This window comes from Equus caballus, chromosome 26 (assembly GCF_041296265.1).
Source record: "Equus caballus isolate H_3958 breed thoroughbred chromosome 26, TB-T2T, whole genome shotgun sequence".
Lineage (NCBI taxonomy): Eukaryota > Metazoa > Chordata > Mammalia > Perissodactyla > Equidae > Equus > Equus caballus.
Window position 1 is genome coordinate 21,706,862 of NC_091709.1, and position 18,231 is coordinate 21,725,092.

The window sequence follows — 18,231 nt, forward strand, 5'->3', positions numbered from 1 at the left end:
CACACTTGACTTTTCCTGTCAGGCAAGTTGACGGCTTGTGAAATTCCTAGAAAAGCGAGGGGAGAGGACTCAGAGACGAGCCGGCGTTCCGGACCCAGCGCGGTCTGGGGACCTTACTGGGCCTGAAGGGAAACATTTTGTCGCGGAGGAGTTCGGAAAGCCAGCGATCCCACAAGTCCTGGGCACGGGGAAGAAGCTGCCCTCCAGCCTCGGGTTGGAGCTTCGCCGAGTCAAGCGCAGGCGTCGCGCAACCTGCCGCAGGGGCGGCTCCGAGGCCGGACCCGCGGGGCGCGCCCTCGCCCCACCGCTGGAGCGCCGGGCCCGCGCGGCGCGGGGGCGGAGCCGCGAGCGGGGGGCGGGGCTCCGAGGCGGCCCCGCCCCGCCTCCCCGCCCCGCGGGTCACAATGTAGGGTTAGGGCGGCCGGCGGGCGGGGCTCGGCGGGGCTCGGCGGGGCGGGGCGGGGCTCGGCGGGGGCGGAGCCGGCGGTTGGGGGAGGGGAGGGAGGAGGAGTCGCGGTGGGAGGAGGACAGCGCCATTCCGGCCGGCCGCTCCCTGCGTCCCCTCTCCCTGCCCCGCAGTGGCCCGCGAGCCGCCAGCGAAGGAGCGCGCGCCTGACGCGGCACGCCCTGCTCGCTCCCCGCCGGCGTCCGCCGTCCGTCCGCTCATGGCCCGGGCCGCGGCCAGCGAGCCGCTCTGAGGCGGGCCGCGCGGAGTCGTGGGGCCGCCGCCGTGGCCCTCGCTGTCGGCGCCTCGCCGCCCGCCCGCGGTGCCCGCGCACGCCGGCCGCCATCGTCTTCGCGCCTGGCTGGCGGGGGCGCTGTCCTGCCCGGCCGTCCGCGCCGCGCATTGGAGCTCGGCGGAGCGCGGCAGCCAGGGCCGGCGGAGGCGCGAGAAGCCGGCCGCCGGCGCCGCGGGGGCCATGACCGTGGAGCAGAACGTGCTGCAGCAGAGCGCGGCGCAGAAGGTGAGGCGGCCCCTGGCCCGGCCCCCGCCCCGGCCCCGGCCCCGCCGCCAGGGCCTCCTCCCCGCGCCCCCCGCCCCGCCGCCTTTGGGGCGTCGTTCCCAGGGCGGGCTGCGTGTGGGAAGCGGGGTGCACTTAGCGGGCTTCCATCCGCTCCCTTCTGGCCGATTGTTTTCCTGGAGCAGACGGTGCCGGGTCTTTATTGGGAGCGACCCTTACATTCCTACACTCCTCTATCTGGCTGCTTAATTAAACTTTCTCCTCCTCCTTCCTTTTTAAAAAAATAGAATAGCCACTGGTCATCCCTGATGAGCACGGTTTGTGTTTTGAAGGTGGGAGCCTTCTGGGCCTGCTCTTTGCAAAAGGGTCTCCAGCAGGACCGAATTGCCTGCCTGGCGGGGCAGGTCCGTTTACCAGGTGACTCTCTGTGGAAGTAGAGGGTTTGGTTGGTTCCTTTTCCTCTTTCTGTTTCTTTTTCCCGTTTTTCCCCCTTGAGTATAGAAACTGTCCTTAAGAAGGGAAACCTTTCTGGCCATGTTTACTCCAGGAATCTTTTGTCCCCTGAGTTTGACCTTGTTCCATCGTTTACCCTTTGCTCTTGACTCAGCCACACATTCAAATGGTCATTCACCTAAGTTAAAAGAAAAAAATCTGTTTTTGAAGCTTCAAATCTTTTATAGTGAGTAATGAGAAATGCTCATTTTGTTCTGGATTTTGCTTTCAGGATGTCAAGTGCACTATCATGGCTTGCACCATATCCTGAAGAGTAGTTGGCTATGACTTATTTGTCTTTTGGGTGAAAAGCATTTTGGGCTAAAGGATAACATTGCTTTAGTCGTGTTGGGGTTAGGCGGGTAACTGGAGTTTATTGTGAGCAGCTCCCGAAGCTGTGTTGGTTTATCAGGGTGAGTAACGAACGCCCCACCCTGTTGTAGTTTTGGCATAGTTATCTCCTACCTGTGCTTGGTTTTCGAATAGGGTCTGCTGTCCTAAAATGGACTGTGTATATACTCACAGCCTGCTAAATTTCTGCTTTCAGATTATTTTTAGAATTTTATGGTAGTACTTGAGGTAATTGAAGATGCTCAAGAATTTTGGAAAGCAAGGATAGTGCATTGTTATTTTAGGCACTTTGGGAAAGTTGATTTTGGAGCTCTTGTGTGTTAGTTAACTGTTACTGGTTAAATTTAGAAGATTATTGCAGGCTGCAGTTTATTTACAGGGAAATAATTTTGGATTTAATATTGGGAGTTAGAACAGTTTATCTGCTAATCCCCTCTATTATACTTTGAATACCTTAAACTTTAGTTTTTGATGTTGAGTATGTGATAAAGTGTTAATACTTAAAGCAGGATCTCGTGGTCATATGTATACTAAGCAATATTTAATAGATTTGGTATCATTTTTGTTTATAGTTCTCTTCAGTGTTGAGTATTTATTCAACACAGCCAATTTGTTTCAAAGTGGGAAAAGTAGCTCATATTTTTCACATCTCTTAAATTTGAACAGTGGAAAGAAGTTTGTGAGTTTTTTAAATTGGTTTTGACTAGAGTACTTCTTTAACATAGAATCAGATAATGCAGATCTGCCTGCTTCAGAAGTTTAGGCATAAAATTGTAGGATCGAGAATCAAATTACTGAAAGTGGTCTTGGCCATCAAGTTTAATTTCCTAGTTTAATGAACTCCTCCTTACACAAAGGCAGTAGTTGTTAATCCAAAGTATTACCATTGTGCTGCTGTTTTCAGTGTGTGTGTCAGATCGTCTCACTGGTAATGGGGAAATTTTTTTGGTGAGGAAGATTGGCCCCGAGCTAACATCTGTTGCCAGTCTTCCTTCTTTTGCTTGAGGAAGATTGTCGCTGAGCTAACATCTGTGCCAGTCTTTCTCTGTTATGTGAGATGCCACCACAGTGTGCCTGACCACCGGTGCTAGGTCGCCGACCACATAGGAACCTGCAAACGCCTGGCCACAGAAGGAAGTGGAGCCCGAACTTAACCACTACCCCATGGGGCCAGCCCGAGGGGGGAAATATTTTTGGAGCAGTATAATGCGTGTATTTTTATACTTCCATCAAGGTATTTATGTGTTTTTTAAAAAGAAACAATATATTTGTTTGCTTTCCGTATTAACATAGTATTATATTTTTACTCATTGGAACTATTTAAAAAATATTTGTATGGGTATAAATACTTTAAGCCATCTACTTCAAATAAATCGGTAGATTTAAATCCACCAAGCTAGTAACTAGGAAGTGGACTTAAGCTAGTAACTAGGAAGTAAACTTCAAACTTTAGAAGAAACAAAAGTGAAACTCTCTGTTTTCACTTAGAAACTTTATGAATTGTCAGTCAAATGAGGTAACTAGTGCGTATTGCATAACCAAAATTGAGCCTATTTTCTGCTCTCCTCAAAATAATTGTGTGTGTGTATGTATGTGTACAACATTAGTTTTATGTGAATAGCTGTGTTCTGGGGATTGGAACGCTTCCCTATATTTTCAAGATTCTTTTTTTTTCCTTCCAGAAGGATGACTCTTTCATAAAATAATATAATAATCCTTTATTTAAAAAAAGCATGCCACAGAACTTTCATAGATCTCTTTTCACCTGCAAGGTAGTTTGTCACAGTATATTGGTAAGGAGAGGGGCTGTATTTTCCTCTGATGTGTTCTTTGCGTGATGGCTGAAGTTTGGCCATGGCCGGGCATTGTGACATGTAGTAAAACTGCAGAGAGCTGCTTTTCTGTTTAAAGGATACAAGTGAGGTGGAGTTGGGGGGAGATTAGCTGCAGTTAAATCCTGTCAGAATTTTGGTCTTGAACATGTCTTCAGCCTTTGAGCTTGATATTTACCTAAGTGTAGGATCTTTAGATCTCAGAAATTTGATACCTAGATTCAGGTCCCAAAGAGGATTCTTTAGGGAGGCAATAGATGGCTTCGTCCCAGGGACCAAATTAATTTATAGAGTGAAGTGAGCTGGATACCATTTACATTAAATGTATCTTTCTGAGTTGAATAAAATATAAAGTTCCTAAGGGCAGGTATTTTGCCTATTTTGTTTCACCCTGGTTCCTTGAACATAGTACGTTTCAGTAAATATTTGATGAGTGAAGCAGTGAGTGAATGTTTTCTAAGAAGAATGAGAAGTGCAGTAGTTATTTTAGTTCCCTAACTGAATCTCAGATTTAGGATTATTGAGAAACAGTGAAAGCTCAAGACTGCGGACAACTGTTGGAATTTAGGCAGTGTAGTGAAAAGATGGTTGGATCTGTATCACCTTTCTGTGACCTTGGGCAAGTCACTAAATGCCTCTGAATCTTCTTTTAAAGCCTTAAAGTTAGTATGATTAGACATTAGCAGCTTTTTTAGATCTGCGTGTTCGGTGGAGCTAAGCATACATTTATTCCAGACAGGGAGTTTAAAAAAAAATAGTAGGGGATGGCAGCAGAAGGAATTTTATGGATCAACAATTTTCAGTTAATTACGGGGGGGGGAGGGAGGGGTTAGGTGGGCAGGATTAACCAATCACAGATTAACCAAATTAAGAGTTTAAAACAAAACTTGAAAAATAATACAAACTGGATTCAGAGTAAATTTCTTAGTTAAAATAATGCAGTATTTTCTAATTTAGGTTATCATCTAAAGTTATAAAAATAAAGTAGAGCCTTTCAAGGGACAGTTAACATTTTGTAAATTGCTGTAAACATTATATACAACTGATATTCCTTAGTACTAAATAGTTGGTTATCTTGTTATCAGCATATGCCTTCGTTTGGGCAGAGAGATGGGGAGCCAGCTGCTTATTCCCACCTATTCCTTCCCTTTCTCACCTCATTTTGATTTGTATACTAACATTGTATCCAGCTGCCTTAATGAATTCTCATCAGATCTGATAAATATTCTGTGAGTTTTCTTTACTTTTCTGTGTATACAGTCCATATCATTTGTGAATAATTATCATTCTGACCTCTTCCTTGTCAATATTCAGATTTATTTTTTCATTTACTATTTTATTGCTTTAGCTAAGATTGCAGAATACTCCTAGGATTGATGTTAGTGTCTGTATGTATTGTTTCGTTATGATATGGAAATTTCCCTATAGTCCTAAGTTTTAAAAATATTTTGAAATCAGATTTAGATGTTGACTCTTTATCAAATGTCTTCTTTTGTTGTTGTTGCAACAACTGATGTGGTGTTTTATGTGTCAATAAGAACAACAATTGTAATAGATAGCATTTATGGGATATTTACTATGTGCTATGTTAAGGAATTGTAATAAGAGCAACAATTGTAATAGATAACGTTTATGGGATATTGACTATGTACGATGTTAAGGAATTGTGCTGAGAGTTTTTTAGACTGTTTTTCATTTCATCTTCCTAACTGCCTTATTAGGTGAGCACTATTTTTTCCCTTCATATTGTGGTTGAGGAAACAGTACTAGAGAAGCTAAGAGCTAAAGCAGCATTTCACTGCTGGTGTGTGTGAAGGGTGGGATTTAACTCAGGGCCATGAGACTCTTGAGCCCCCCCATTATGATGGATTGCATTCTGGTAAAATCTCATGTAGTCGTGATGCCTCCAAATTCAATATACTAAATTTTAATCTGGAATTTAATATCTGTATTCTTAAATGAGATTGGTTACACGGTTTGCTTTTGTGTAGGTGGGTAACAAGGTAAAATTAACTCATAAAATTATTAGAAAGCTTTTTGTGTTTTCCTATGTTTTTGGAATTGTTTAATGTAGGATTGGGTTAAACCATTCAAAATTGGGGATATTTAAGCATTTTTTTGTCATTCAATCTAAGTACTTGCTACTTTGAAAGGTTGATGAATATGACTATATCAGGCTGACTTTTATCTAGAGCACATTTTAGATGAACTTTCCACATTTTATCTTTTTTTTAGGTTTTCTACCTCTTCCAGTGTCAATTTTAAAATTGTTTTTTAGATGTGGATTTTATTTCATTTAGCTTTCTCTCCATTTAGATATGTATATGGATCTGATGTTTTCTCTTAAATCTGTGCGTATATAGATAGATCTCTTTCTCATTCCTGTTAGTTTTGTTCTGTTCTCAGTGGTGTTTGCCAGATGTTGATCTATTTTATTGGTCTTTGCAAAATTCAGCTCTTTGTTTCATTTATAACTTTTGTCTTCTAATTTATTTTTCTTTTTCTTTAGTAATTCCACCTTTCTACTCTTTTTGATGGTAATTATTCTTTTTATACTTATATTCAACGTTTAGTGAATTTCCAATCATGTTTAATGAAAAACATTTTGGGCTGTGGATTTTCGTCAGTTTTGTTTTGAATTTGATTTTATTTTTTGTTCACTCTTTAAAAGATTTTTTTTTGGTTTACTTTCCAAGATGTTGCATTTTTAAAATTGTTAACTTTTAGTTTCCATATACTGTGTTTAGAGAACATGATTTGTAATAGTTTTAGAAATTTATTCAGATTTTCTTGGGGCCAGCACCGGGGGCGTAGTGGTTAAGTTTGTGCGCTCTGCTTAGTGGCCCAGGGTTCGTGGGTTTGGATCCTGGGCATGGACCTGCACACTGCTCATCAAGCCAGCCTGTGGCAGTGTCCCACATACAAAATAGAGAAAGATTGGCACAGATGTTAGCTCAGGGCCAATCTTCCTCACACATACAGAAAAAGATTTTCTTATGTACATGAGGTTTTAAGGAGCATGTGAAAAGGATGAGTATTCTTTGAAAGTTGTAGAGTTTGGGGCCAGCCCCGTGGCCTAGTGGTTGAGTTCGAGAGCTCTGCTTCAGCAGCCCAGGGTTTTGCCAGTTTGAATCCTGGGTGCGGACATGGCATTGCTTGTCGAGCCTTGCTGGGGTGGCATCCCACATGTCACAACTAGAAAGACCCAAAACTAAAAATACGCAACTATGTACTGGGGGACTTTGGGAGAAAAAGGAAAAATAAAAATAAAATCTTAAAAGAAAAAGTTATAGAGTTCTTTATTTGTATATTAAATGAACACAGTGTGATTTGAATATTTCATGTTTTTTTCCTTTATCTCTTAAATTCTGAGGGATGTGATATCTCTACTTTTAATATAATTTCATCAAATTCTCTTTGTATTTCTAATGGATCTAATCCAAACTTGTGTGTCTTTGCTGTTGTTTTAGTAGCATTTCATCATTTACATATATGGTGATAATTGATAAATTTTTTTATTGTCATCTGAGTTTCTGTTTATTAGTCTTGTTTTCCCTACTCAGTTTTTTTTTTTTTTTTAAAGATTGGCACCTGAGCTAACAACTGTTGCCAATCTTCTTTTCTTTCCCCCCTGCTTTTTCTCCCCAAATCCCCCCAGTACATAGTTGTATATTTTAGTTATGGGTCCTTCTAGTTGTGGCATGTGGGACGCCGCCTCAGCATGGCCTGACGAGCGGTGCCATGTCTGTGCCCAGGATCTGAACCAGCCTGCTCAGTTTTCATGGATTGATCAGATTTTCCTTGTGTCACTTCCCTTACCCTTTCTTTTTTACAGCCTGTAATGATGTAGAAATCTCTTTCTCATTTCTGCTCTTTTAATTTTAAACAAATATATCCAAACATGTATTTTTCTGGTACAGTCAAAAATTGATAATCAACTTTTCCTCCTTCCCTCTACTCTCAATAAGATAAAACTTTTTAGCTTATTTTTATTTACAGCATTCCTGATTTTGTTGGGATAATATTGAATGTGATTCTGAATGATGACTTCTTAAAAAAACAGTTCTTTTGTTGAGGTCATATTGGCTTACAACATAGTGTAAATTTCAGGTACACATCACTCTGTTTCTGTTTCTGTATAGACTACATTGTGTTCCCTGCCAACAGTCCAGTTTTTATCCATCACCATATGTACATGTCCCTTTCCCCCTTTGGCCCTCCTCCCACCCCCTTCTCCTCTGGTAACCACTCATCTGTTCTCTAAATGATGACATTTTAAATTTCTTAGGGTATACCTTATGTCAAAAATATTACTTAATTGTGTTACACATTAGCAGTTAGTTTTTAAAAGTTATTTTAACTATATGTTTTTCTGTATAGTATAATACTGTTTCATGTTACTCTTTGTTTTTATTGTTGTTGACTCTTTGTGTAAGCTTGTATGATTTCCCCTTTGGTTTTGGAATCCAGAAATTTCACTGTGTGTGTGTGTGTGTGTGTTTGTGGTGTGTGTTTATCTTTTTAACAGTTCTGCCTAGGATTTTTGATCTGAAAATGTTAGTGTTCTTCTCAGTAAAATTATTGCTTCTACTGTATTCTTTTTTTTCCTTCTATAACTGCATTATTTGAATATTAGATACCATTCATGTCTTTTCCTTGCTTCAAATTTTATTTTATAATTTCTTTCTCTCCCTTTTTGTCCTATATGCTCAGATAACTTTTCAGTTTGATCATCTATGCTAGTTCTATATTTACTGCCTCCATGGGTGGTCAGATCTTTTGGGGGTTTGTTTTAATAGTATACATTTTTAGTTGGTTCTAAAGTGCATAATAATAATAATAGAATTATAAACATTGGTTCATAATAGCTGTCCATGAAAATATTTATGAAATTTCTTATTAATTTTTAATAATAAACACACATGAACCCCCTACTTAAAACAAAAGCTGCAACTTTGAAGGTAATCTATATCTAATCATAGTCCCCTTATCCCATCCCTCTCTTTTAATTTGAGATTGTAATCATCTTGAATTCTGCGTTCATTCTCCCTGTGGTTTCTTTTTACTGCATCTCTATATGAGTTCTTGAAGGTATATATTTTTAATTTTAGTTGTTTTAACTTTAGGAACGTTTTTCTGCCTCAATATCTAAAAGATATTCACCTATGTTTTCTACTAAGAAGTTTAAAGATATGTTTGCAACACTTAAACCTTATTCCATCTTTACTTATTTTTTGTACTTGGTGTGAGATAGGGATCCAGTTTAATTTTTATTATGTATATGATTTATTGTTGTTAGTCGTAGCTTACTGAAAAGTTAATGCTCTCCCCCAATGAACTGACATGCCATCTCTGTCATATACAGAAGCTTTATGTAAAGTGTTCTTTTTTCCCCCTGCTCAGTTTTGTTCCATCATCCATTTTGTGAATAGCATCCTGTCTTCATTGCTGTAGCTTCATAATGATCTCTAGTACTGGAAAAGTAAGTGTGCTCCTCCTCTTCCAAGGTTTCATGGCACTTCATTCTTCCTTGGAAATTTTAGAATAATCTTACCAAGTTCTCTGAAAAACTCTTGTTGGAGTTTTTTATTAATTCCATTGAATCTTAGACCAATTTGGGATCATTAACATCTCTACAATATTGAGTCTTCCTATTTGTGAACAGAGTATACTTTTTCCTTTATTTAGATCTTTGTTCATTTCTCTTATTCAGTTTTAATTTTAACTGTAGAATTCTAACACATCATTTGTCCTAGATAGTTGCTAATTTCTTATAACAATTATATGTAGCATTTTAAAATATTTGTTATTGGTTACTGGTGTGTACAGATGCAACTGGCTCTTGTATGTTGCTCTTATATCAAGCCACCTTGCTAAATTTTTCTATTTTAACACTTTTCCAGAGATGATTTTGGATTTTCTCTGTAAAAGATCATACTGTGCGTAAATCATGAGAGTTTTGTTTATTTCCAATTTTTATGCTTATAATTTCATTTTTTTCTTGTTGTGCTAGATGAGATGTCTAAGAAGTAATAATATCGACTAGAAGCAGTAATAGTAGATATTGTCTTATTGCTGATTTTAAAGGACAGTTCCTTACTTTGGTACCTAAGGCATTTCTAAAGTATTTACAAGTGTTAGTTGTACAAACTCGTATGTTATAAAGAGGGTTCTATTTCTAAAGAACTAAAAGATATTGTAGTATTTTAAATTCTGATGCTTGCACGTACTTTTTCCTTTGAGTGCTGGTGACTCTTGTGAAAATTTTCACTCTAGGCATCCTGGTGTGGAAATAGCTGGTTTGTCAGCCATTTCTCTGTCATCCTAGGGCCTATAAAGTCAGGCATTGCATTTCTTTTTTATCATGGGCAGTCCTTTCTCTCTTTTCCCAGCGACCACTTCACAATCGTTCATTTCTGCCCTGATATGCTTAGTGTAAGAGTGGTTACAAGAGTCTTTCCCCTGACACTACACACACACTTACTCTCTAATGTCACAGAACTACCATTTTTACTGAAACCAAAGTGGGTTCCTTCCTGGGGAGTTGAATCAGACCCCCACTAGAAGCAGTTGTCACACAAAGTAGGGCATGTTTGCAGCAAATAGGAGGCCACGCGGAATCATTTCCAAAGTCATGGCATCCCCAACAAAGGGAAGCAGGGGCCTTTTATTTTGGATGGGAATGAATATTCAAAACAGAGAGGTGGGTATTCGCTTGCGCAGGCTCAGTTGGAAAGCATGCTTCCACATACACTGCAGGTTAAGGCAGTAAGGCCTAAGCTCCTCCCAGAGCGGATATTTTAGCATTAAAAATGAGGCAAAGGTCATAGGCCTCGCTCTTGTGCTGGGGCTCGGTCTGCTTCAGGTTGGTTGGTGATTGCATCTCTTAACAGTTAAATGCTTCTGACCCCACCCTTGAGTTCCTTGGAGCAGTGAGTCCCTGACACCATGAGCACTGACTTGCAGCAGTGGCCTGCCTTTTTCCTGCAAATATAAGTGATGAGTATGGTGACATAGCTCGTAATAATTGTTGATTTGTATTATACAGGCATACCTCATTTTACTGTGCTCTGCCTTATTGTACCTCACAAATATTGCAGGGGGTTTTTTCTTTTTCTTTTTTTTTGGTGAGGAAGATTGGCCCTGAACTAACATCTGTTGCCAGTCTTCTCTTTTTGCTTGAGGAAGATTGTCGCTGAGCTAACATCTGTGCCAGTCTTCCTCTGTTTTGTACGTGGGATGCCACCACAGCATGGCTTGATGAGCGGTGTGCAGGTCTGTGCTTGGGATCCGAACCCGTGAACCCTGGGCCGCAGAGCGGAGTGTGCGTACTTAACCACTATGCCACTGGGTTGGCCCTCAAATACTGTATTTTTTACAAGACCCTCAACCAGCAAAAATATTATGACTCGTTGAAGGCTCAGATAATGGTTAGCATTTTTAGCAATAAAATATTTTTTAATTAAGATATGTACATTGTGTTTTTAGGCATAATGCTCTTGCACACTTAATAGACTACAGTATACTGTAAACATAACTTTTATATTCACTGGGAAACCAAAAAGTTCGTGTGACTTGCTTTATTGCAGTATTTGCTTGTTGCAGTGGTCTGGATCCAGACCCACAATATCTTCGAGGTATGCCTGTTTATGAAAGACCAAATCTGGCCTCTGAAAGCCAGTTTTGGAATGTCACTATGCAGTGTGGGTAAGTAGATGATGTGAAAGTTGAATTTATAAAATGACCTCTTGCGTTTATTTTGGCAAACTTGTGTAAGTAATTTTTCTAAGTTTTCTCTCTCTTTTTTCCTCCTTGACTAACTATTTTAATACAGTTTATCTGCTTTATTTATAGTCTTGGTCTTTTGAGCCACTGAATATTTTAAAATGTACGTTTTCCTTGTTTCCTTAGCCTTGTTCAAACAGGTGTAGATCAGAGCTTATTCTTACAGTGTGATTTGTGGACTATCTCCATTTCCTCTAGTGCTTGCTAAAACTGTAGAATTCTGTGCCTCACCCCAGACCTGTTGTTTCAAGACTCTGATGGTTGGACTACTTTCTTAACAAGAATCAGTGATTCTTCTGCACTTAAAGTTTGAGGAGCACTAGTTGAAAGTATTCTTGAAGATGAGAGTGCCTTAGCACTTGTGTGAATTGATTGCAGAGGTTGAATTATTACAGTACACCCAATTTAACACGCAAGCAGAGTCTCTTTGAACACATTGGCTTTCTTACATTTCGAGTGTTTGTCCCCATCAGTGTACTTACACTGACCTGCTTTTCTGTTGTAAGGGAAATGCCGCCTCCATCAGGCTATCATGGCCACCATCTCTTGGAAACCCAAAGCTTCAGGTGCCCAGGGGACACTGGAACCCTGAACCCAAGTAGGGCAAAGTTAGTTGTCTTTTTATTCATTGAATCATATGTCAGGGAGTTGGGAAGCTATTGTATATGCTAAGGTTGCAGTCTCCCTGTTTCTTTTCTTTTTGGGGTCTGTGTGTGTGAATCATTTTTGAAAGATTTTTTTGTGTGTGAGAAACATAGCGTATGAGAACTTATGTATACCTCAGAGATACGTAATAAGATTACTGCCCTTTGTACCACCTCAGATGTGAAATAGAACATCTTATTATTACAGAAGTTTTCTTTGTGCCTCATCCGAACTGTCCCTTCCTTCCACATCCCTCTAGCTGCTATCTTGACTTTTCCAGGTTGATGTTACCATAGTGTAATTTAGAAAATATAAAATGAAAACACCCATTTAAACTGTTTTAATTAGATGAATTTTGGCATATGGAACATTTTTGACACTCCAGAAGATTTTCTTGCATCACTTTTCCCATTTAGTATCCCCACCCTCCCTTTCCAGATAACCACTGATTGGATTTCTATCACAGTAGATCACTTTTGGCTGTTTTAGGTCTTCACATAAACGGAATCATAAAAATTCCTTTTTTTTTTTTTGCATTTGACATTTCTGCTCAGGAAACTGTTTTTGAGATTCAGCCATGTTATTGCATGTGTTAGTAGTTTGTTCTTTTTTATTGCTGAGTAATATTTTATTATATGAATATTTTGAAACTTGTGTAAATATGTACCTATTGGTGAACTTTTGAGTTGTTTCCAGTTTGTGGCTTTTATGAATAATATTGCCACGTGTATGTTTGTAAGCAAGTCTTGAGTAGACATATTTGCATTTCTCTTCGGCAAATACATAGCAGTGGAATTGTTGTAAAATATTGCTAAATGGTTATTTAAAGTGGTGGTATCACTGTCCATTCCCATCAGCAATGTATGAGAGTTCTGGTTGGTCAACATTTTTGGGAGCACTTGATATTGTCAACTTTTATGTTTTAGCCATCTTAGTGAGTATATAGTGGTACCTCATTGTGATATTAATTTGTATTTCTTTAATGGCTCATGGTTTTAAAGTCTTTTCAGGTGCTTATTGGCCATTTTTGGATGATTTTTAAATATTGCTTCTCATGCATTTTCCAGTTTTATGTTCTTAAAGGATTAGCAATAACAATAGCTAGTTGTTCTTCCAAGTCTGAAAATGGCAAAAAAGTTGAAGATATTGCTAGAGTTAAAACATTTTAGGAGCAAGTACTGATATGCTCTCGAAACAAAATGAAATTGCACAGTTTTTTCTTCATTTTATTTTTTTTAAACTAATACGTGATAAAAAGGCTCACTGCTGAAGAAGGAAGGCCTTTCTCTTCTTCATACCTCAAACTAGCATTGAGTTAATCTCTTAGATAGTTAATTGTGCGCATAAGAGAAATCTCTATGATGTATACTTTGTTCACAGGGTACAAAATACTTTCACACTGTAGTTGGTTTGGAAGTTTGGAAAGGGCCTGGAGGACCAATGGCAGGTGGGAGGAACTGTGGAGAGGTAAGCAATTGGGCAAAGAAAGACTTTTCTTACAGTTTCTGGTCCATGTGAGAATCAGAAAGAAGAGGAGCTCATTTTGAACTGGAAAAGAAAACACTTCCTGTTTGCTGGGTTTTTATTGGTGCTGTTCAGCCTGGAAGTGGGTGGGGTGGGGCGAGCTACGCTAGGCCTGAGGGCAGGATTGACTTCGAGCTGAGAGCTAAGTCCTCAGAGAAGCAGGAAGGATGTAGAGGAGTAGGGAGAGAGGGACCAGGAATGAAGAGCCATTAGTGGCCAGGATCTGTTACTATGGTAACAGTAACGTGAGAACCACTCACATATACACAAGTTGATGTGTTATAATTCATGCCAGAATACATGCAAGATCAAATGTTTGATTTCTTTGAGGTGGAGCTACAGAAGCGAGTTTGGGCTGGAGGTGTGGGGCTTGCTGTGTCCTCCACTGAAGCATCTGAGCTGGTCTGCGTTTCTCATCAAGTAGGCCCCACTCTTCCCATTAGGCCTTACAGAAAGGTTCTGGGGCAGAACAAGGCCAAGGAAGAGGATTGAAAGGAAACCAGAAGTGATACCACATCTCTTAATCTCAAGTTCACGTGCCCGATGTACAGCAAGCCAAACACTGAGACATTGGTGTTTGTAGATGGAGACAGATTTTATTCGAATTGGCCAAAATGAGAAGGTGGGAAAGCCCCTGGACAATCTGACTTCCGCAATTCCATGGCTGCTGAGTGCATTCTCCTTCTTCTACAAAACAAACTCACAAATCTTTGAGACCCCTGAGTCATCCCCTCAAGTTAAACAGGAAACAGCAAATTGGTTTAATATCTACAGTGACCCTCAGGTACCCGGCTTCGGCCCAGTCCACTGCCTCAGGTTTAAAATTCCCAGTTTTTGGAGGACGGAACAGCTCTCTGCACAGGCCTCCTGGGGTCAGTGGACGCTCTTTGTGCCTGTTCTGGTCACATCATTCAGGTTCTCAGAACTGACTTTTGGGCTTCTTCCCCAGTAGAGCGGGGACTTCCAGTCGGTGAAAAGACTGCGGAACTAAGAGAACTGACAGTATTTCCGTCCTTGCTGCTGGCGTCAGAGGGAAGGCTCACTGCATCTGCGCTGTGGGGCTGTGGCTGGATAGACGAAGGTGGCGTAGCTCAGGCTGGAGTCAGCTTTGTGGTTTCTGTGATGTTTGCTGGATAGGGGCCCAGGCTTCTGGGGACGTGGGGATCAGAGTAGCCTGCCAAGGGCTGGGGTCCCGTGCGAGGAGCTGTGGTGCTAGGGCCCTGTGAACATTGATGTTGCCATTAGCTTACTTGGCCATCTTGGGGGTTGCCTCAGGCGAATTCTCAACTCAGGGTCTGCAGTTTTTGGATGGAAGTGAATGCCCTTCTGTGCGTTCTTGGCTGTGCCGGTGGTGCTCAGGGACCCTTCATACCCCTTGCACTGCTGGAAGAGAGGGTAGAGCTCTCTGGGTTTAATGTGCGAAGGGAGGGGCTGACTAACAGTGCCTCTGTTCCTCCTCTTCCGCCTGTCTTAGGGCCTCAGGGGGCTTTCTGTGGGGGCGAGGGGGAGCGAGGGTGGGAGGTGGTCAGGGAGTGTGGCCGGGAGGTACTGGGAACCTGCTGTCTTTGTCTTTTCCTTACTGACCGTTGTTATATCTCTATAGATATATCTTGTTATTGAGTTGCAGGGATTTATATATTCTGAATACGTCGTTATAAATTATAAATATATTTTTTCTCAGCATGTAGGTTCTTTTCATTTTCTTATTAGTTTCTATGAGGTCAAGTTTTTTAACATTGGTGAAGTTCATTGTACCACTTTTTTTTTTTACGGTTAATGCTTTAACAAATTTTTGAAACTTAATTTGCAAAAACTTTTTTCCTGTGTTTTCTTCTAAAATGTTTTATCATTTTAGTTTTTACATTTACATCTATAATTCATGTGGAGTCTGTTTTTGTGTGTGCTCTGAGGTGGAAGAGTTCAGGTTTATATGAAATAAATGACCCTTGTGTTATAGTTCATCTTTACTTCTGGATGCACCAGAACTTAACCATCCTGCTGTTGGTAAACTATTTGGTTATCTTTTTATGTGTTTATGGACCTTTGAGATTTTTTTTGTGAAATATACGTTTGTTTCTCTTGTTTGTTTTTTCTTTTGGGTGGTTTTACCTTTTCCTTTTTGATTTGAAGGAGTTCTTTAGTCTACAGATAATTTTTATTTTCTACTTAGATATTTTGAAAATATCTTTTCCCATTTTCAGGGTGTCTGTTTACTCCCTTTATGCTATTCTTTCATGAATGGAAGTTCATTTCAATTTAGTCTCATATGTGATTAGTTTTCTTTATTATTTGAACTTCCATACTCTTTCATTAAGATGGTCTCTCTCTCTCTCTTTTTTTTTTGGTGAGGAAGATTGGCCCTGAGCTAACATATGTTGCCAATCTTCCTCTTTTTGCTTGAGGAAGATTGTTGCTGAGCTAACATCTGTGCCAATCTTCTGTTTTGTCTGTGGAATGTTGCCACAGCCTGGCTTGATGAATGGGGTGTAGGTCCATGCTTGGGATTCAAACCACTGAACTGCAGGCCGCTAAAGCAGAGTGCTGAACTTAACCACTATGCCACCTGGCGGCCCCAAGATACTCTCTTTTATTGTCCTCTAGTCTTTTTCTTGTTTTGCCTTCAGTATTTGTCTTATTCCACTTGGATTTGAAGTTTGGGCATATTGTTTGCATAGGTGTCCAAATTCATGATTGGAGAACCAGCAACTGTATTGAAAAATTTCTCCTCCTCCTCATTAATGCTCCACCTGATGACAATATTTTTTATCCTTGAATTGGGACTTTTTAAAATAGGTCTCAGGGACTCTCCCTTGAATTAAAGTATTTTTCATTATAGTTTTACTGAAGTGTGCGTAAACGTAAACGAGGCATAAATTTATTATGTTATATAGCTCTTATGCACCAAGACCAAAACCCAACTAATAACTTAGATATAACCAAAACTAAAAAATTAGTAAAATTTGGAAGAATAGGTTAACTTAATTTTAACAGAATGGTAGTGTTTTACAGAAGCTAATTTGGCACTTCCAACTTCAGCCAAGGAAATTAATATATGTGCATCAGGATATTCTTGTAATAGTTATTGTTAAAGTTTGGGAGTAGATTTTATTGCCATTGTCATCCACTTTACGTCTTTGACCCTGGTACTCAGTTGACAGCCATTGTCTTAGAGTGGGGTTCTCAGCCTTTTTGTTGTAGTTTTCACAGATGTGCCTTCAGGTTTGATCATAGTTTAAAACTTTTTTTTATTTTTTGCTATACCTCAGTATAGTAGTCCCATTTTATCCGCAGTTTTGCTTTCCATTGTTTCAGTTATCCACGGTCAACCGTGGTCCAAAAGTATTAAGTGGAAAATTCCAGAAATAAAGAATTCATGTTTTAAATTGTGCATCATTCTGAATAGCCTGATGAAGTCTCACTCCATTTCACCTGAGATGTGAGTCATTCCTTTGTCCAGCGTATCCACACCGTATATGCTACCCACCTCTAGTCACTTAGTAGCTGTGGGTTATCAGATTGATGGTTGTGGTATCACAGTGCTTGTTTTCAAGTAACCATGATTTTACTTAATAATGGCCCCAAAGTGCAAGAGTAGTGATGATGCAATTCAGATATGCCAAAGGGAAGCTTTAAGTGAAATGGTAAAAGTTCTCAACTTAATCAAGAAAAGAAAAAAATCTTATGCTGAGGTTAAGATCTTGGGTGACTTTTATTATGCCATATTGTTATAATTGTTCTATTTTATTATTATTGTTAATCTCTTACTGTGCCTAATTTATAAATTAAGCTTTATTATAGGTATGTATGTATAGAAAAAAGCCAGTATATATATGATTTGCTACTCTCTGTGGTTTCAGGCGTCCACTGGGGGTCTTGGAACGTATCTCTCACAGATAAGGGGAGACTACTGTAATTATTGCAGTATCTCTCAAGCAGAATGTTGAACTGAACAGGTTGTGTGGTTTAGTGTAGAGTGGGATACAGATGATCCTCAACTTACTATGTTTCTACTTAGGATTTTTCGACTTTCATTGGTGTGAAATTGATAATGCATTCAGTAGAAACTGTACTTTGAATTTTGAATTTTGATCTTTTCCCAGGCTAGCGGTATGTGGTACACTCCTCTGTTGTGACGTTGGGCAGCGGCAGCGAGCCACAGCTCCCAGTCAGCCACGCGAGGACGCGATCACGAGGCTGATAACACTTACAACAGTCCTGAACCCATAAACCATTATGTGTTTCACTTTCAGTATGATACTCAATAAATTACACGAGATATTCAACACTTTGTTATAAAACAGGATTTGTGTTAGAGGATTTTGCCCAACTGTACACTAATGTGTACTATTTAGTCCTTTTTTCTGGTCACTGTTACAAGGCTCCTGTAACTCTTGAAATTTACTGTCTTTTGTATGCTAATGAGAAAACTTCTGGTTGGAGGACAAGATAGCTTCAGGAGAGGGGCTGGACCTCAGAAAAACCAACCACTGTGATTAGAGGGTTAGAACTTTCAGCCGGTTCCCCAGTCCAGGGAGGGGAGAGGGGCTGGAGAGTGAGTTCAGTCACCAGTGGCCAATAATTTCAGTCAATTGTGCCTACATAATGAAATCTCTGGTGCTTTATATACTTTTAATAAGTGC

General features: G+C 40.2%; 1 protein-coding gene across 6 annotated transcripts in view; it reads left to right on the top strand.

Moving 5' to 3' along the window:
- The first annotated feature begins 455 nt into the window (after nucleotides 1-455).
- Nucleotides 456-18,231, top strand: part of USP25 (ubiquitin specific peptidase 25) — a 147,904-nt gene continuing 130,128 nt past the window's right edge. For 2 of the 6 annotated variants that reach the window (XM_023629890.2, XM_070252433.1), the window contains exon 1: nucleotides 457-965. In XM_023629890.2, coding sequence (XP_023485658.2) covers nucleotides 921-965 — 45 coding nt within the window. In that variant the 5' untranslated portion in view covers nucleotides 457-920. Of the gene's footprint in view, nucleotides 966-18,231 lie in introns of all 6 variants that reach the window. The other 4 variants (XM_070252434.1, XM_070252436.1, XM_070252435.1 and 1 more) reach the window with 4 other exon arrangements.